Here is an 18,464-nt window from a genome sequence, read left to right as displayed (position 1 = left end):
TCAAACCCATTTTTGATCTCTGCATCCAGAACCAGTGCATCGCCTGATAGACATTCTGCATGCTAACCATCAGGAGATTGCTGGAACTAGTTCAACCAGGAGATGGTTCACCACCATCGACCTGAAAGATGCACATTTTTACATTGAGGTGGTTGCCTTTCAGGGCATAGCGTACGAGTACAACAGGCTACCATTTGGCTACTCCCTGGCTCCCTGCATATCCAGCAAGTGTGTGGATGTGGTGCTTAAACCGCTGCACGAACAGAGCATGAGGGTCTTGTTTTACTTAGATGACTTCTTTGTCATTGCCAGGCCTAGGGAATGGACCATTTTTCCACACAGCCAAATTGGTGTTGCACCGAACCTGGTTAGGTTTCATCATCAACTAGAAGAAGAGCACTCCTCAGCTGTGCCTACAGGCAGAGTATCTGGGAGTTGTGCTCGATTTGGTAAGACTGTGGGCCGTTCTGTTGGAATCCAGATGGACGGCCCTGCAGCAGGCAGTCTTTGGACTGTGGCGGGAAGCAACAGTAAGGGCTCATGGCAGCGGGCCATCCAGTATTTCCATCGGGGCTCCTGCACATGCACCGCCTGCAGAGGTGGTTTGCCAGCCTGCCCTACGGTTCCAAGAGGCATAAGCGTCGCATGGTGAATCTTCCACTATCAGTGCAGGAGGACCTGTGTTCTTGGGGGTCCCCACAGCATCTGTAAACGCGAACACCGCTGGGTCGAGTGACCACCTACATAGCGGTGTTCACAGATCTGCCCCTGATGGTGTGAGGGGTCACCTGTCTGGGGAGAGCGATAGGCTGTTGTATTGTATTTACTGGGACCATTTACAGTGTGAAACATAAATTATGTACTGCACCAGAGTAAGCTTAAAGATAATTTACATCTGCAGTCCCTTACAATTAAAACATATAACAGCACAATAACAAACAGTACAAAGCAAAAAACACACATGACACATTATACAAAGTACAAAGCTATACACAATAGCACATCACATAGACCCACAATGTCAACTAGAAATGAATGATGTAAGCTTGTCATATTGAAAGCTTATTATTAAAGATTATTTACATTCATGAGAAGATCATGAGATAAAATTTAGATTCAGTGGTCACAGAGCTGAGTCATTTTATCATCAGGTGGGACATTCCACTGAGATGTGGCTTTCACAGAGATAGCTGACTGCCCAAATGCAGTGCGACAAAATGGTCTGGTACAATTTTTATAGAGGATATTCTGGAAGATTTAATAGAACTTACTGAGCGAGAGTTCACAAAGTCACATAGTGGAGGAGGGGCCAAACCATTTAAAATTCTATAAACTAGGCACAAATTTGAGAATAATCTAAAATTCTCAAAGCTCAGTAAATTGTATTTCTTCAGAACTCTACAGTGAGTAGGTTTAGTTGGTGTTTGGTCTTCAGGGGAAAACCGACAAGTCAACCTCTTCAAACTTTAAGCGGTGCTCTTGGCTGTACAACACTTCCTGATCCAAGTTCAGGGGAGTCGTGTTGGTGAGAACAGACAACCACACCACGGTTGCCTCCATCAACAGGCAAGGTGGAGTCTGATCTGCAGCCCTGTTGAAGATGGCAAAGAACATGTTGTGGGCCTAAGAACACCTTCTGTCTCTAAGAACCCATCACATCCCAGGTCCCGAGAACAGGGGTGCTGACCTCATGTAAAGAGGTGGCCCTCTGGCAGACGAGTGGGTGCTGCACCCTGAGGTGGTGCATCAGATTTAGAACCAGTTTGGGAGAGTGGAGGTGAGCCTGTTCGCAAGTGGAAACAACACCCACTGCCTGCTCTGGTTCTCCCTGACGCCACAAGACAATCCACCTCTTGGGGTGAGAGCAGTCGGCGAGAGCAGGATCCACCATTACTTGCTACAAAGCAAAGTGTTTCGGATTTCGGAAAGGAGATTGGAACTCCTGTCATGTGCAGTAAAAGAGGTTCTCTCCTCTCTACAGTATCTGATGGAAAAGGAGCTGTATCATGCCACTATTAAAGTCTAAGCACCAGCGATTTCCTCCTGTCATGAGGGCTTTGGAAAAAGACTTTCCTCACCCCATTGTGAAATGTTTCTTACAGGGGGTTAGGAGACAACGCCCAGTGATGCGTGTCTTCGCCCCCCAGTGGAAACTAACATTGGTGATCTACTTCAGCTAAGAGAGTGAGTGAGTTGTGCGTCCTGTTGGTTCACCCCAGCTGTTTGCTGCTTCGTGGGGACCACAGCAGTGCTACACTCAGATCGAACCCCTCTTTTGTTCCCAAGAACGTAAGAGTTCCGGTTGAGAACTATTCAGCTAGAGGCATTTTGTCCTCCACCCCCTGGGGATGCCAGGGAGGCAAAACTGCATCTATTGTGCCGTTGTGGCACAGCCCCCTTTCAGCACACTGAACAACTGTTCGTGTGCTATGGAGAGGGAGTGGCTGGAAAAAGTCCTATCTAGGCGCCTAGAGGCACCTAACTAGTTGGCTTTAGGAGTGCATCTCCCTATGCCTTCATTTTCTCTTGATCCATGATGACTCGGGGAATGAGGTGTGCAGAGTGTCTGTTGTATGGTTTTTGATCCCTGCAAGGTTAAGCCAAAGTTACACCTAGTTCATGTTCATGTTACTGGGCTATGTTGGGCCCCCTACTGCTCTGCTAAGTGGTTTGGATTATAAAGTTTTAGGTGGGCAACTAACCTATAGCCAATCAGGCTCAGTGAGGCAGTCTGATGACATGTCGTGGCAGAGCGTGTGAGATAGAATGAAGGTTAGTGTAACCATAAGCAAATGATGCTGCCCTGCAAATTATTGCTGATAGAGGCGTCTGATTACCATCTTCCAGTTTTGGTCCGGGTTGCAGACACCCTCTCTATGTTTAAGAGTAGGCTTAAAATTTTCCTTTTTGATAAAACTTATAGTTAGGGCCGACCAGGCTCACCTTGGATCAGCCCTTAGTTATGCTGCTATAGGCCTAGACTGCTGGGGGACTTCCCATGATGCACCCCCCCCTTTCGAAGTGTGCATGGTCAAACAACCTATGTGGTCATTTAATTTGGAGGACTTTTTGGTATTATTATAACACACTGGCTGTTACCAACAATAAACAAATGTTATCAACAAGGACCAAAATCTAAAGGATTCTAACTTCAAATGACAGTCTGAGGATAAAGTACAAGTCAGGAAGAGTATTTCGACTTTTGATTTGTACATTAACAATCAAAGAGGACTTTTATGGAGGACATTTTTTAATATTGCAGGCTACAGAGCGGGTGAATTTCATAGCTTATATTTATTATTTTTTCACAGCTACTGATCCCAATGTAGTAAAATAATATTTTATTAAACTGACAGACAACATGTTTCATGGATTGAACTGATTAGAAATGTAGCAGGATCCCGCCTCTCTCTACCTCAGTAGGCTGAAATAAAGAAAAATACAACAAAAGAAGAGACAGTCATGTTGATATGAACATTAGAGAAACACATCATGGAGATGAAATATGATACTGGTTAATAATTTGGATTTATTCGCCTCAGCTGACACATTCAACAGCAGACAGGTTTTTGTCACAGTGTGTTTCACTGTGAACTACAGGATCTTTGGCTCTGGAACTAAACTGTTTGTAACAGGTAAGACTAAACTTTCATTTTCCTTCAGTTGTTTTATTGCACAAGTTTTTAATTTTATTTTCTGCTGCTTGAGGATTTACACATTAATTTTCCATAATTATTAGAGAATTCATTGTGCAACCATTCTATCATTAAGTAAGCATCAGAAAGGAGTTTGTCTTCATATGTTTCTTGGAAACTAAAATCTTTAAACTCTTCCAAATACTCAGAGAAACTCAGCACTGATATTATAATTTCATTCTGTATTCTCATCAGCTGCTGTTCAATGAAACTTCTTCTCTCTCTCCTGAAAGAAATTAAATTCTAGATGAATGATTGTGGCAGATTTTCCTGCTCTGATCATCTGTTGACTTTTTATACACAATCTTGAGATAATTTAAGTAAATTTCATTGATGAGCAGGATTATTCAGTCTCATACAGATTCAGAGTTGATTTCATTAAGCTCTCAGTCTCAGTCCGTCATTTCATTTACTACATTTCAGTGGAAACTACAATCACTAATTTAATCAACATGGACAGAAAGTACAAAGTACACAGATTTAATGTCAGCAAATTAGGGCTTATATATTGTATTTTATTATGGATATATTATGGTATATGGTGTTATGGTATATATGGAAGTAAATATGTTGTTTTTTATTAGATATATTTAATATGATATAAAATGCAGCTTGACTAATGTTAAAAAATTGGAGGCCATACCAACATCTATATTGGTTTTTTAATTATTATTATAAAAGAATTGTGACCAAAGTGTGAAATAAGCAGGATATTTTACAGCTGAAAACTTGTTAGTGCTGTCTGGTGGACAAACTATGTATTACTGGATTATCTTTGTCATCTTTGTTGTGTTATTTCTGGTTATTTATCTGCAGACATGTATGTGGTGATACCAGTTTATATATTTATGTTTTTAATGTGGTTGTTTTATTTTAATTTTTATTATTTCATTTGCTTACTATATGTTTTGTCCTATGTATTGATTTCTAGTATATTGTAGTATATTGGGACCATGCTGCATGGTGATGCTGCATATAAAATAAAATTGATTGATATTTTCATTTATTTTTATTTTCATCAGTATACTTTACATATGTATTGCTGTGCATATGTATAGTTTTTCAATCTTATGTATGATGAAGCATGGCATAAAGTTTAGTGATATATATCATAAAATATATCAGACAAGATATATTCCTATTTTATGATGAAGGTTAATATTGTGCATTCGATGAATGTAATTGTATTATATTTTTTGTTATATTGTTTTTCATAAATTATATGTAATAATTTAAATATTAATAAATATAACTTCATGTTGTCACTTTTCCCATTTTTTTCTATAACTTTTATCTATATAAAGATATATGACATATATGAAAACATATATCCTCTTAAATATATTTTTTCAGAATAGTAATACAGTGTAGATGATGTTTGTGGTGTATTGATGAGTAGTTTAGTGATCATTTAGTTTCCAGGATCAGACTGAATGCAGTGCAGTGCTGTAAGCTGCTGTTGACTGTGTGAATGTGTGTCTGTGCTGCTTGTTGCTGCTGTCAAACTTCAGATGAGCAGGTAGTGAAGCCCGTGGTGAGCGTGTACCCAGCAGCCCACCTGGAGGGGAAGAGCTCCCTGCTGTGTCTGGCCTCAGCCATGTCTCCTCCTCTGGTCCAGTTCTCCTGGAAAAGACAGAAGAAGAACGGCACGCTGGAGGATCTGCCCCCTGCTGAGGGACAGCAGCTGGAGCTCAGAGAGCCGGGACACACCGTCGCCATCAGGGTGGTTGATCGGGATGCTCTCTACACATATAAATACCGCTGCTCCGTCAAGCACGAGGGGGGAACAGTGGAGGCCCAAACAGAACAAGGTAATGAAGGCTTGGTGACTGTGTTCAGCAGTGATTCAGCTTCATCTGGAGATGCTGTCAGAGAGAGCAGAGGAGCAGAGCACTGACATTTGTTTTTTTTTTGTTTCAGAGGTTTCTGCTCTTCCTCCACCTGTCCTGTCTCAGTACCAGGTGAAGCTGCTCTGTGTGCTGTACACAGTGCTGATAGTGAAGAGTCTGGTGTACTGCTGTGGACTCTCTCTGCTGATGATCCTCAGAAACAAGGGACCGCCCACCAACTGCACACATGCTGACTGACTGTTTTCTGCTCACCTTTTCTCACCATCACATCTCATCAATTCATCTCATTTATCACTTTGATCAGTGTTCACAAATGTCACTTATGACGTGTTGTGGTTGGTTGTAAATTTACAATTAAGACACAGTTGTCCTAAAACTATAAATACACGCACACACATACAGTATATTTGCAGTTACTACGTGTAAATTCTGTAGAATATTGTTATCTTGATCCTCTATTTTAATTCCACTTTTAATCGTGACTTGTATAATAGTGTAAAATGAAGTTGAATCATGAGCTACCTGGTAAATATTTAAGTGCTTATATTATTTTTTCTTTCTTGTGTATTTTATGCAGAGGGTGGCAGGTTTGTCAAAGTCATTCAAAGTAACATTCTCAATAAACTGAAATATCACAGTTTCTGTCATTTATAGTCATTCTTGTTTTTATTGATTTCCGTTTGGCTTCACATAATACAAATAATCAGACACAGAATCCACTAAATTAGCCAAGTTTGAAACGTACAAGTAATTTGACTCTTGTCGTCAGTAGATCTCAGTGAATTTTCACATAGTGCTAAAAGCAAATGTACAGGAAGATACAAAGAAAAGCTTACAGCTAAACAGAAACAACAAAGTCAAGAAAAGCAAAAATAAATGATGCAAAAATAAGTGATGGGTCCCTGATTATTTAGCTTGTGTATTGATCATCTTTTATAATTGTTTCAGTGTGAATGTACAACTCTACGCTGAAGACACTGTTGTTTACACACATGACGAAACAGCAGAGAGCTGCTTTGAAGCTACAGCTGCTATAAAAATGATCACACAGCGGCTTGATTAGTCTGCGCTAAAGCCTGAATCTTGTCAAAGTGATTCGTGTGTTTTTTATTTTTTTCTAAATCACCAAAATATTGATCAGCTCTTGCAGTTTTATCAAGACAAAACCACAATTTAGAAGAAGATAAAAGATTTCAGAAACACCACAATTTAAAAATTGGTTTGTTTTATTAACTAAAACAACTTCATAATAGAAACTGATTTTAAAACAAACAGGAACAAGAAAGTAATACAACCGTTAAATATAAAATCCATATTATTAAAAAAATATTTATTCATTATTAAATTAGTATATGTAATTATGTACAATAGTAATATTATTATTAATGTGGGTTTTGTTATTCAATCAATCATTTATCATAATTAAGGTGGAATATGTGAGAAAATGAACTTGGTTCACACCAACATATGTATATGTGTACATGTGCACTTCATTAAAAATGAACATGAGTTTCTTTTTTTTACATACACCTGATGTTTATGTTGTTTTGCAAATATATATCACATATGGTTGTTTGTGTTTTATATTCAATAAAAATATTTTAAATAATATGATTTAAGTTGGGTTCTTAGTGAGGTCACACAGAGAGGGCCTACATAGAGTAACCTGTGAGGCCTGACCACGAGGTGCTTTTCCCTTTGTTTCCCCCGAGACAAAGGAATAGCGCCAAAATGCTGCTTACAGACAATGGGAGTCCATTGCAAACTCCATTTCCAAGGATGCTTTGTGATTTTCACACCTCAGCAGGGAACAGTCAACATACAGTCTCATTGGCGGAGACGCTCCTGCACAGCGGAGCGTCCTGATGACGCAGCCGTGACATATTTCTGCCATCCGGTTCTCGAGCGACGTGACTTCCTCCCATAGTCACGTCCGCGTCGCAGACTGACGACGTCATCACGTCAGGCCCCGTCGCCATCTTGTCACACACGCACGCTCACACACACACACACACACACACACACACACGGACGCACACACACACATGCATTCCCCTGCGTGTGTCCAACCCTGTACATAGCTGTTTGTGTTTTGTTTGGTAGGATTAGATTTTAGGATAGTTGTTTATTGAATGAAGCATTTGTTAACTTTGTTAATTTTGCTAAGTTTAATAAACACTGTTATATCTTTAAAGAGAAGTACTTTTGTCATTATTGTGTGTAATATTGTGAAAAGTATCACAAACTGCTTTCTTTATAATGTTTCTACTTTCTTTTCTATGAGTCATTGTCATGCATTATTTATTATTATTATTATTATCATTAGGATGTTCAACAACTCAATATCAATTACAACCCTTTTATTTTTATCTATTTGTTTAAACTTATTGAGTAATGTATTTGTGAACTCAGTACAGACTGTGGGACCTGAGCAGACTGCAGGAGTTTGAACGTCTCCCTTTATTTAATGATGTCAGTTTCTCAGCTCTGAGTTTAGGATTTCAGCTGCTTCTCTCACACATTAATAACACAGATTAAAACTGAGACAGCGAGCGCTGAATTCATACTGAAGTTCCTGGAACGATACTTTAACCAGAGTCGATGGTTGTAACCGTCATTGTGTTAATAAAATGAAAAACCACAGCGAACAGTGTGGAGGCTGCTGAGCAGAAACCCACACGGCCCGTCTGCTGCAGGAAAGGAAGTGTTGATTCGCTGTCAACAGTTTTATATGAGTCCTAATAACCGCCGAGAACAGATTCATACCTGCTGCTGTACACTCATGAACTTCCCTCCCTCTCATTTGTCATGTGGGTCTTTTCTCTTGTTGTCTGTAAACCTTTTTTCCACTGAGCCCTCCACCCACACAGTCAAACTGAGCCCAGCCACCAACAAAGGCCACACATCTGGAGGTCTTGTCACTTTTTCTTTTTTGGAGTTTTTAGCAAAGGTGCACTTTACAGCAGGGGAGGAATGTAATAAAGTACAATTGTGAGGTATTTTACATGAGTATTTACATTTTATGCTTCTTTATACGTCCACTCCACTACATTTCAGAGGGAGATATTTTACTTTCTACTCCACTACATTTACTTCACAGCTATAAGCACTACTTACTTTTCAGATTTAGATTTTACTAGTAAAGCTGATGACGTATTTTATATTTGAAATACATTTAGATCACTTCATAGGGATTTATTTTCATTTTACATATAAGGGTTTTTTCAGTGTTCAAAAAGCCACATTAAATCCCCTTTGACTCCATGTTTTAAAACAATACAACATGAAACATTTCAAGAGTGGTGAATACTTTTCAGAGGCTCTGTATATATGTATATGATCAATGTAACAGTGTGTGGGGCCAATTTACATAAAGAGAACTTTTACTTGTGATACTTTAAGTACATTTAGCAAATAATACTTTTGTAATTTTGAAAGTAAAACCATTACTTGTAAAGAAGTATTTTATACTGTATTATTGGTACATTTACTTAAGTGAAACAGTTCAATACTTCTTCCATCACTGCTTTACAGTTTACACTTGTCATTGCCGAGTGCTCATACATAAATGACAGAAGGGGCTGTTTGTCAGTATCCTCCAAATATAACACATATGAGTGTTTTCTGATCTGAACGTCGGATTTGTCAACTGAACTACCTTCAGTTGTCAGAAGATCATGGTCATGCAAATAAATTATTCTTAAAGTAAAAATACTTTTTAACCAAATAAACCCAGGAACTCATGAGCCCTGCACTGCTAGAGGCAAAATAATTATTGCCTTTACTCTTATTCTTCTTTTCATTTTTACATTTTTGGCATCATTAAATATTACACTTAGGATTTCTACAGTGAATAAAAGATACTAGAAGACTTTGCTGATGTTTGCAACATAAATTTAAAAGTAAATAATAAATGTACTCAAGAAAGGCTTCAGCAGCTTTTGAGCTCAGATTTCCAATTGTCCTTTGGGTAAAGTATTTGCAGAAATAACTGTCATCAGTTGGTTATCACCTCTATGTGAGGAGCTTTCTAGTGTGAAAACATTAAAGAGGTTTTTGGGAGAAAAACAACAGCATTTTCTGCTTTGACCAGCTGCTGATGTTGCTTGATTATACACGTTTGAAACTTTATTGTGTTATGTTATTTGTGTATTTTCTTTTTAATACAAGTAAAGATGACGTGTTTGTCTCAGTGTGGTTTGTGTTCTGCTGCTCTGATTGATGATAACAAATGTAGGATGTATTTTTTTTAAATGTTGCAGAGAGGAAGTGAATGTTAAAAATGTTCTTACAGTGTGAATTTAAACACTCTGCAGGTAAAAACCTCAATTTAGAAGAAGATGAAAGATTTCAGAAACACCACAATTTAAAAACTGGTTTGTTTTATTAACAAAAACAACTTCATAAGAGAAACTGATAATAAAACAAACAGAAACAATAAAGTAATACAGCTATTAAATATAAAATTTATATTATTAAATTATATGCATTAATTATTAAATTAGTAAATGTAATTTTATAAAATATGAATAGTATTATTAATTTGGGTTTAGTTATTCAATGAATCATTAAGCACAAGGGGGGAACAGTGGAGGCCCAAACAGAACAAGGTAATGAAGGCTTGGTGACTGTGTTCAGCAGTGATTCAGCTTCATCTGGAGACGCTGTCAGAGAGAGCAGAGGAGCAGAGCACTGACATTTCTCACTGCAACTCCAAACATTTGACTCCTTTTGTGTTTCAGAGCTTCCAGCTCCAGCAGCCTCCTGTCCTCCAGAGAGAGAGCCAGCAGACCTGCCAGCTCTGCAGTCTGTTCACTTTCTGCTCATCATTGAAGGATTTAAACATACACTCCCTGATTCTGTTAGAGTGTCCCACAGCACAACAAGTCCCACTGAGAGAGCTTTCACTTCACAGGCTGACAAATAACACCTTTTGGGGGCGCTATACTCAGTTTTAGGCCTCCAGGGTGATAGAACAAGTTTAGGGAGTATATCTTAAAGCTCCACTAATCAATAGTTTTATATTAAGAATGAATCTAATGACTAAATGAGCTTTTTAGCCTCTTTTAGCTCCTAGTTGTGGTTTTGCAGCACATTTCCTGTCTGCTTCAATCTCAGTGTTTCCAGCAGCAGCAGCTGTTTTCTGATAAACCCACTGTACACTACCTGCCCAGCAGCAAACAGCAGACAGACCATAATATGTCAGAGAGGAGTTTGTTAGCTTGTTGTGGAGTTCTTCTGCCCCCAAGTGGTAAAAACTTCAAATCTATAGTAACCTGTGTGTTTTTAAACAGTATTTGGACTTTGCTTTTTATCCTTCAGTGATTTTAATTGTTATAAATTGTATAGTTTTATTGTTTTTAATATGTTCTACAACATGTTATACAATTGTCATTTTCAAGTGTGATAATCTCAATAATCGGTCTAGTTACTTGTAAATAAACTGCATTTTGTCTTATCGTAGATTTTGTAATATTATAATAAGAATTGAATATATCTAACTAACATGGAAGGAGTCTCTGTCTGTCTCTCTGTACATACACATATATATGATATATTTACTCTTTATAGACATTTGGGGTCATGAAAACAAACGTTTGAAGAGACTAGTAGTAGTAGAAGCAATGTGTTGTTGCAGCCACATGAGGGCAGCAGTGTAAAGGTTTTATTACTGACAGCTCAGCACAGAGCAGATAGAGGTAATATAATATAAAGTGGAGAATGAGATGTAAACTACAGCTTTAAAGTCTAATAAAATGTTGGAACAATATAAATAATATATAATATAATGTGCAAAATATATTATAAATATTATATAATAAAAAGGGAGAGAGTTACTTTTGGTTTTGCTCCTGAAAACAGCTGAACATGTAGACTGGTGCAGGTTGTATTTGGTACCAACCTTTTATTTCATAATCATGAATAAATATTCAGTTATTTGCAAATAAGCTGAATTTTCTCTTATTGTAGATTTTGTAATATTAGAATTATTATTGAATATTATACACAAATTAATATTAGAATATTAGATTTAAAAAAACTGAAATAAAAACATAGAAGAGATAATATCATTATTAATCATAATGATTATGATTAATAATAAGAATGATAATGAAAGTTTCCAAAAATATCAAATCTGTCAGGATGAAATTTGAGGAAGTGTGTCTAAACTCAGTGTTAAAAGAGAGCGTCAATGAATGCATGATACCATCAGATGATGCAGGAAATTCAATTCATTTATTAAAGTGGATTAAATAAATATAAGGGGAACATTTAAAGGTTAAAATCACAGTTCAGGAGGAGCTTTGTGGATTTGTAGTTTTTTTTATTTTCACATCACATCTGTTCTACAAACAACAGAGAACAATCTGTGTTGTTAAATTCACCACCAACCTGAACGTGTTTGTGGTTCCATGAATGTTTTTGTGTTTTGTTGTGTCCCAGATTTTTGATCTGCTGCCAGATTAAAATCAAGATGAAGAAAGTGAAAGTGAAGCACACAGAGAAACAGAGACATGGAGGAAAACATATGATTAAAAAATAAGAGTCAAATCATTTTAAAAACCAGTTGAGATAATATCAGTCCGTCTCTGCTCTCCATCACTTTCACTGTTAAACTAATGTGAGTTTGTGTTTCTGCTTCTTTTAAATGCAGCTGTAATGATTGTAAATATTTGAATAGAGCTGATAAATTCTCACATTAACACCTGTGAACAATCAAACAGTGATGTGTCAGTGACGTCCATCTCCATGGTAACTGTGTGCAGCCTGTTGCTCCTCCACTCAGCGGAAAACCACACAGCAGCAGCAGCAGCAGCAGCAGCCTTATCTGTCCGCCGCAGGGGCTGATGGGAGGTTTGAGGAGCTGTTAGAAACCACGTGGCCCTCGTCTGATCTCACAGCTCGTCCTTGTTTGGCCTCAGCTGCATCAGAGCGCCACTTCTCCCCAGGTTCACCAGAGGAAACACCACTGCACAAAATGCTTTTCCTCCCAGCTGCTGCTCTGTGCTGTCTGTGTTCAGGTGAGTGTTTCCAGCCAATCAGGAGCCAACAAACTCAACCTTTAACAAACACTGTCACACTGACCTTCATCTGTGTGTCTGTTTCTCTACAGCGCTGGTTGCCATGGCAGCAGACCTGATTCAGGATGAGTTAACATTGACCAGGAGAGCTGGTGAAAAAGTTTCCTTCAGCTGTAGAGGAACTGACCAGTGTGACAGGGATAATGTATACTGGCTCCAGAAGAAAGACACAGAAACATTCACAGTGATTCTTGATATTGACAAGAGTAATGGTGACATAACCAAAAGTCGCCACAATCATCCTCAGAAAGATGATTTCTCAGCTGTAAATAAACAGAACAGCAGTGAGTTGCAGATTCAGACAGTTAAACTCTCACATTCAGCCACCTACTACTGCTCATGTTGGAAAGAAGATACCCACAGTGAGAAATGATCCCTGCAGCCTGTACAAAAACCTCCAGATGAACAGATGTCAAACAGTGTTTGTGACAGGAAGAGAGCAGTAAACCACAGCCCAGGTTCACATATTTCACCTCCATCTCAGCCAGAGTCACTAACAAACTGAGCTGAGGACTAAATGTTTGTCTGTTGGTGTCAGGATTTTGATTTAAACATTATATTTCATTGATATTATTTATCAGCTATTTCAGCAGGTTTCCTGTTGTTCCACACAGTGAGAACAAAGGAGCAACACAGAAGCACAATGATACAACAAGATGAAAACAAACAAACAAACAACAATATAACACAGATAAAAGAGACAAATAATGGAGAGATCAAAAGTGAAACTTTATTAACATTTGATTTAATAACAAAAATTGAGAAAATAATAAATAGAAAAAGATGTTTGACAGAGTTGAAAGTTTGAGATGAAGATAAAAATGGTCTTCTTTGACCTGCTGCTGGAATAAAGTTCATTCCTCCTTCACAATAATAATCTGTTAATGAAAACACTTCCTGTGTCTCCTTCAAAATAATAGCCTTCAGGCAGCATTCTTCACGTCACATCTTTGAACAGATTTCAACAGATAATTTCACTTTAGTAAAAGATTCAACACAATTCTTGGATTTATGACAATTTCCCCTCAACAGAAATGTGGTAAATGTAAATGGATTTTGCTCTGTGAGCAGCTGAGACTGTCTTCACAAGAGAAACGACAGCAGACACTGTTTGTTTCTTTTAACACGACCACCATCATTTCCTAACTTTAACCACATGTTTATTATTGTAACCATGACGACGCAGCTCCCCTCATCTTAAGGAGGAAGTCATTTTAACTCAAACCATGATCTTTACCTAAACCTAACTAAACCTTAACCACAGGTTCTGATGTTTACTGTCCATATTCTAAGACAAATGGCTCCACTACAGCATTTACTATTAGAAATTTAATCCTTTATGTGATTCAAAATGTTAAACATCAATTGATTGACAAGCAAACAAAAACTACGGCTCCTATGAAAATGTACCTGCATGGCAGCACAGGTACTAATGTCATCCTAACTTGGTTTAGTTCATAATACTCAACAAATCTCCTCAAATGTGAACTTTACAACTTTTGAACTTTCATTTTTTTATTTAACAAAACAGTAAAGTTGCAGCCGGACAGATAAACAATGAGCTGAAACTCACTATAAAGCTCCGTAAAGCCGAGAGGAGCTGCAGAGTCACTGATAATTCTCTGTAGGTTCATCACTACGAGCCACGACCAACACATTACACACTGACACATCATGGTTATTATAAAAATATTGATTATAGCAGCTTTAAGTAATTTGCATCACTACAAATGTCACTTTGATTTTAAATGAGTTCTTAGTTGAGTTTAAATGTTGACCTGATGGTGGCGCTAGAGGAAAAGTCAGAGGATCAAAGTTATTATAATTCATCCTGAGGGGAACATGAATATTTCTACTAAATTACATGACAATCCATCCAATAGATGAAAAGATATTTCAGTCTGGACCAAACATGTCAACCTGCTGGTGGCGCTAGATTCAAAGTTAGAATCAATCAAGTCAAATAAATAATTGAATCCTCTGGGGACCGTGAACGTCTGCACAACATTTAATGAACAATCCATCCGTCCTTTGATCCACAATCAGATCCAATGGATCTGCACTTAAGTGGTGGACCGACCAACCGACTGACATTAGCATCCATATAGTCACACTGCTAATGTGGCTAAAATCAAATAAAAGAAGAGACAGTCATGTTGATATGAACATTAGAGAAACACATCATGGAGATGAAATATGATACTGGTTCATAATTTGGATTCGTTCACCTCAGCTGACACATTCAACAGCAGACAGGTTTTTGTCACAGTCTCATTCACTGTGAGAGGAAACAAGTTCTACTGGATCTTTGGCTCTGGAACTAAACTGTATGTAGGTAAGACTAAACTTTCATTTTCCTTCAGTTGTTTTATTGAACAAGTTGAAAATGTGTTTTTAGTTTTAGTTTCTGCTGCTTCAGGCTTTACATGTTAGTTTTTTCATATTTAGTAGAGAATTCTTGATGCAGCCATTCTTCCATAAAACTAATCAATAACTCCTGAAAAGAGCTTCAAATCTCACTGCACACCACAAGTTCTTCTTTATTTATGCATCACATCAAAGTTTGTTTACAGCCAAAAAGTCTGATATCAGTAATGTTACAAATAAACAGTATTTAATAATCTCACTGATTCAGCAGCAGCTCCTGTTTATTAAAAACAAGATGATATATGATGTGAAACATCATTTAATAAATGTTCCTAAATGTCATTTTAGAAGCAAATAGTGATAAATATATTGTGTGTTAAATATACAGTATATATTTGTAAATGGTAAAATGTATCTCATGATAATTGTGTGTTTATGATGATAAATATGTCTTTTAGTGGAAGATAAATTAATGCATGAAGGCAAACTCATTTTAAATGTGTTATGAAGCTAAATATAATTTATAGATAAAATGTATAATTGTATATCTTAATCCATATTTAATATAAATCATATTGGTTTATGAAATCAACATGATGTCAAATATATAATGTTAAAACATATTTTAGAAAGTGTTTGATAGAAAATATAATGAATCAGATAATTTACATGTTGTCATTTAATTAAGAATATATATTATTATATTACATTTTATTTACATATCTGAACATGTTGTGGTAATTGTGTTTTATATAAAAGCTAAAACTCTTTAAAAAGTTGTTAAAAGTATTGATGTATTGTGTGTCTGATTAGAGTAAAGTATATGCTGGTAAATATACTTCATATAAACACTATAATCATTTACAAATGTAACATAAATATAATATATTTTAACCAAGTAATAAAACTATACTTTAAATTTTACTAAGACAAACGTCATCATATTATATTATATTATATTATATTATATTATATTATATTATATTATATTATATTATATTATATTATATTATATTATATTATATTAGACGTATCTGAACATGGTAGTCGTGGTGGTGGTAATATTGTTTTAAGTAAAAGATCAAACTCATGTTAAAATTATTTATTGATTTTTATTAATTAAAGTATATGTTGGTAAATATATTTAATATAAAACACATAATCACTAGCAAATGTATTTTTTATGAGGCTGTTATGTCATGATATATTTTATATTTTATAAACTCTATTATATTAGTAACTAATGTTGTGGTAAATATTGATAAAGTGGTAAATGATGTTTGAATCTTTATATATGACATATGATGAGCTTCCATGATGCTTTAGTTTGATATGATTATTGATACAGTGTCCAGTAGATGATGTTTGTGGTGTATTGATGAGTAGTTTAGTGATCATGTAGTTTCCAGGATCAGACTGAATGCAGTGCAGTGCTGTAAGCTGCTGTTGACTGTGTGAATGTGTGTCTGTGCTGCTTGGTGCTGCTGTCAAACTTCAGTTGAGCAGGTAGTGAAGCCCGTGGTGAGCGTGTACCCAGCAGCCCACCTGGAGGGGAAGAGCTCCCTGCTGTGTCTGGCCTCAGCCATGTCTCCTCCTCTGGTCCAGTTCTCCTGGAAAAGACAGAAGAAGAACGGCACGCTGGAGGATCTGCCCCCTGCTGAGGGACAGCAGCTGGAGCTCAGAGAGCCGGGACGCATTGCCTCCATTCTGCTGCTCCATCAGCAAGAGAACAGCACAGATAAATACCGCTGCTACGTCAAGCACGAGGGGGTAACAGTGACGGACCAAACAGAACAAGGTAATGAAGGCTTGGTGACTGTGTTCAGCAGTGATTCAGCTTCATCTGGAGACGCTGTCAGAGAGAGCAGAGGAGTAGAGCACTGACTAATTTGTTTTTAACTTTATTCTGTTTCAGATCTTTCTACTCTTCCTCCACCAACACCAGCTCCACCAGCAGATCCACCAGCAGCTCTTGTCCCGTCTCAGTACCAGGTGAAGCTGCTCTGTGTGCTGTACACAGTGCTGATAGTGAAGAGTCTGGTGTACTGCTGTGGAATCTCTCTGCTGATGATCCTCAGAAACAAGGGACCGTCCACCAACTGCACACATGCTGACTGACTGTTTTCTGCTCGCCTTTTCTCACCATCACATCTCATCAATTCATCTCATTAATCACTTTGATCAGTGTTCACAAATGTCACTTATGACGTGTTGTGGTTGGTTGTAAATTTTACGGTTAAGACACAGTTGTCTTAAAACTATAAATACAAACACATACACATAAATACAGTATATTTACAGTTACTAAGTATAAATTCTGTAGAATATTAATATCTTGATGCTCTATTTTAATTCCACTTTTAATCATGACTTGTATAATAGTGTAAAATGAAGTTGAATCATTAGTTACCTGGTAGATATTGAAGTGCTTACAGTATTTTTTCTTTCTTGTGTATTTTCTTTTTAATACATTATACAGAGGGTGGCAGGTTTGTCAAAGTCATTCAGAGAAACATTCTCAATAAACTGAAACATCACAGTTTCTGTTATTTATAATCATCCATGTTTTTATTGATCTCAGTTTGGCTTCAAATAATCTAAATAATCAGACACAGAATCCACTATATTGACCAAGTTTATTGATACCTACAAGTAATTTGACTCTTGTTGTGAGTAGATCTCAGTAAACTTTCACATAGTGCTAAAAACAAATGTACAGGAAGATACAAAGAAAAGTTTACAGATATTTAATTTTTATTTTTTAGTATAATTAAGGTGGAATATGTGAGAAAATTAACTTGGTTCACATGAACATATGTGTATGTGTATATGTGCACTTGTATTTTTGCTGAAAAAGAAACATTTCTTTGCTCTATTCATAAATACATCTGATGTTTATGTTGTTTTGTAAATATATATCATATATTAAAAAATCAAAAATTCTACTAAAGACCAATCAGCTGTGTGAACACTGAGTCTAAACTCCATCTATGGTCTTCTCATTAGCGCAGGTAGTCTTGCTTTTAATTTGGCGAGTTTGCATTATTAATCTTCTTATTGACATTGTGGGTGTATGTGATGTGCTGTGTGTAGCTGTGCTGTTAATTAGCCTCGAGCTAACTCTGGTCCAGTGCTTCTTAAATGTTTAAAACTGCAACATGTCCCAGTCAATAAACCAATCAATTATCAATTATATGCTTGTTTGTGTTTTGTATTCAATAAAAATATAAAAATATGATTTAAGTTGGGTTCTTTGTATCAAAATCTACTTCATTCTTTATAATGACTCTACTTTCTTTTCTATGAGTTATGTATTTATCATTATTATTATTATTATTAGGATGTTCAACCACTCAATATCAATTACAACCATTTTATTTCTATCTATTTGTTTAAATTTATTGAGTAATGTATTTGTGAACTCAGTACAGACTGTGGGACCTGAGCAGACTGCAGGAGTTTGAACGTCT

General features: G+C 36.8%; 1 protein-coding gene across 1 annotated transcript; it reads left to right on the top strand.

The window, feature by feature from the left end:
- The first annotated feature begins 12,355 nt into the window (after positions 1–12,355).
- Positions 12,356–18,232, top strand: LOC122994488. Its single transcript, XM_044369202.1, has 5 exons — positions 12,356–12,567; positions 12,660–12,989; positions 14,915–14,962; positions 16,493–16,792; positions 16,910–18,232. Exons 1-5 carry the CDS (start codon positions 12,525–12,527, stop codon positions 17,110–17,112), a joined length of 924 nt encoding a protein of 307 aa, XP_044225137.1. The 5' UTR covers positions 12,356–12,524; the 3' UTR covers positions 17,113–18,232.
- The last annotated feature ends 232 nt before the right edge of the window (positions 18,233–18,464 follow it).

The sequence above is a fragment of the Thunnus albacares genome, chromosome 12 (assembly GCF_914725855.1).
Source record: "Thunnus albacares chromosome 12, fThuAlb1.1, whole genome shotgun sequence".
NCBI classification, from domain to species: Eukaryota; Metazoa; Chordata; class Actinopteri; order Scombriformes; family Scombridae; genus Thunnus; species Thunnus albacares.
The sequence above is the reverse complement of the archived record's forward strand: the minus strand, read 5'-3'. Positions and strand labels throughout refer to the sequence as shown.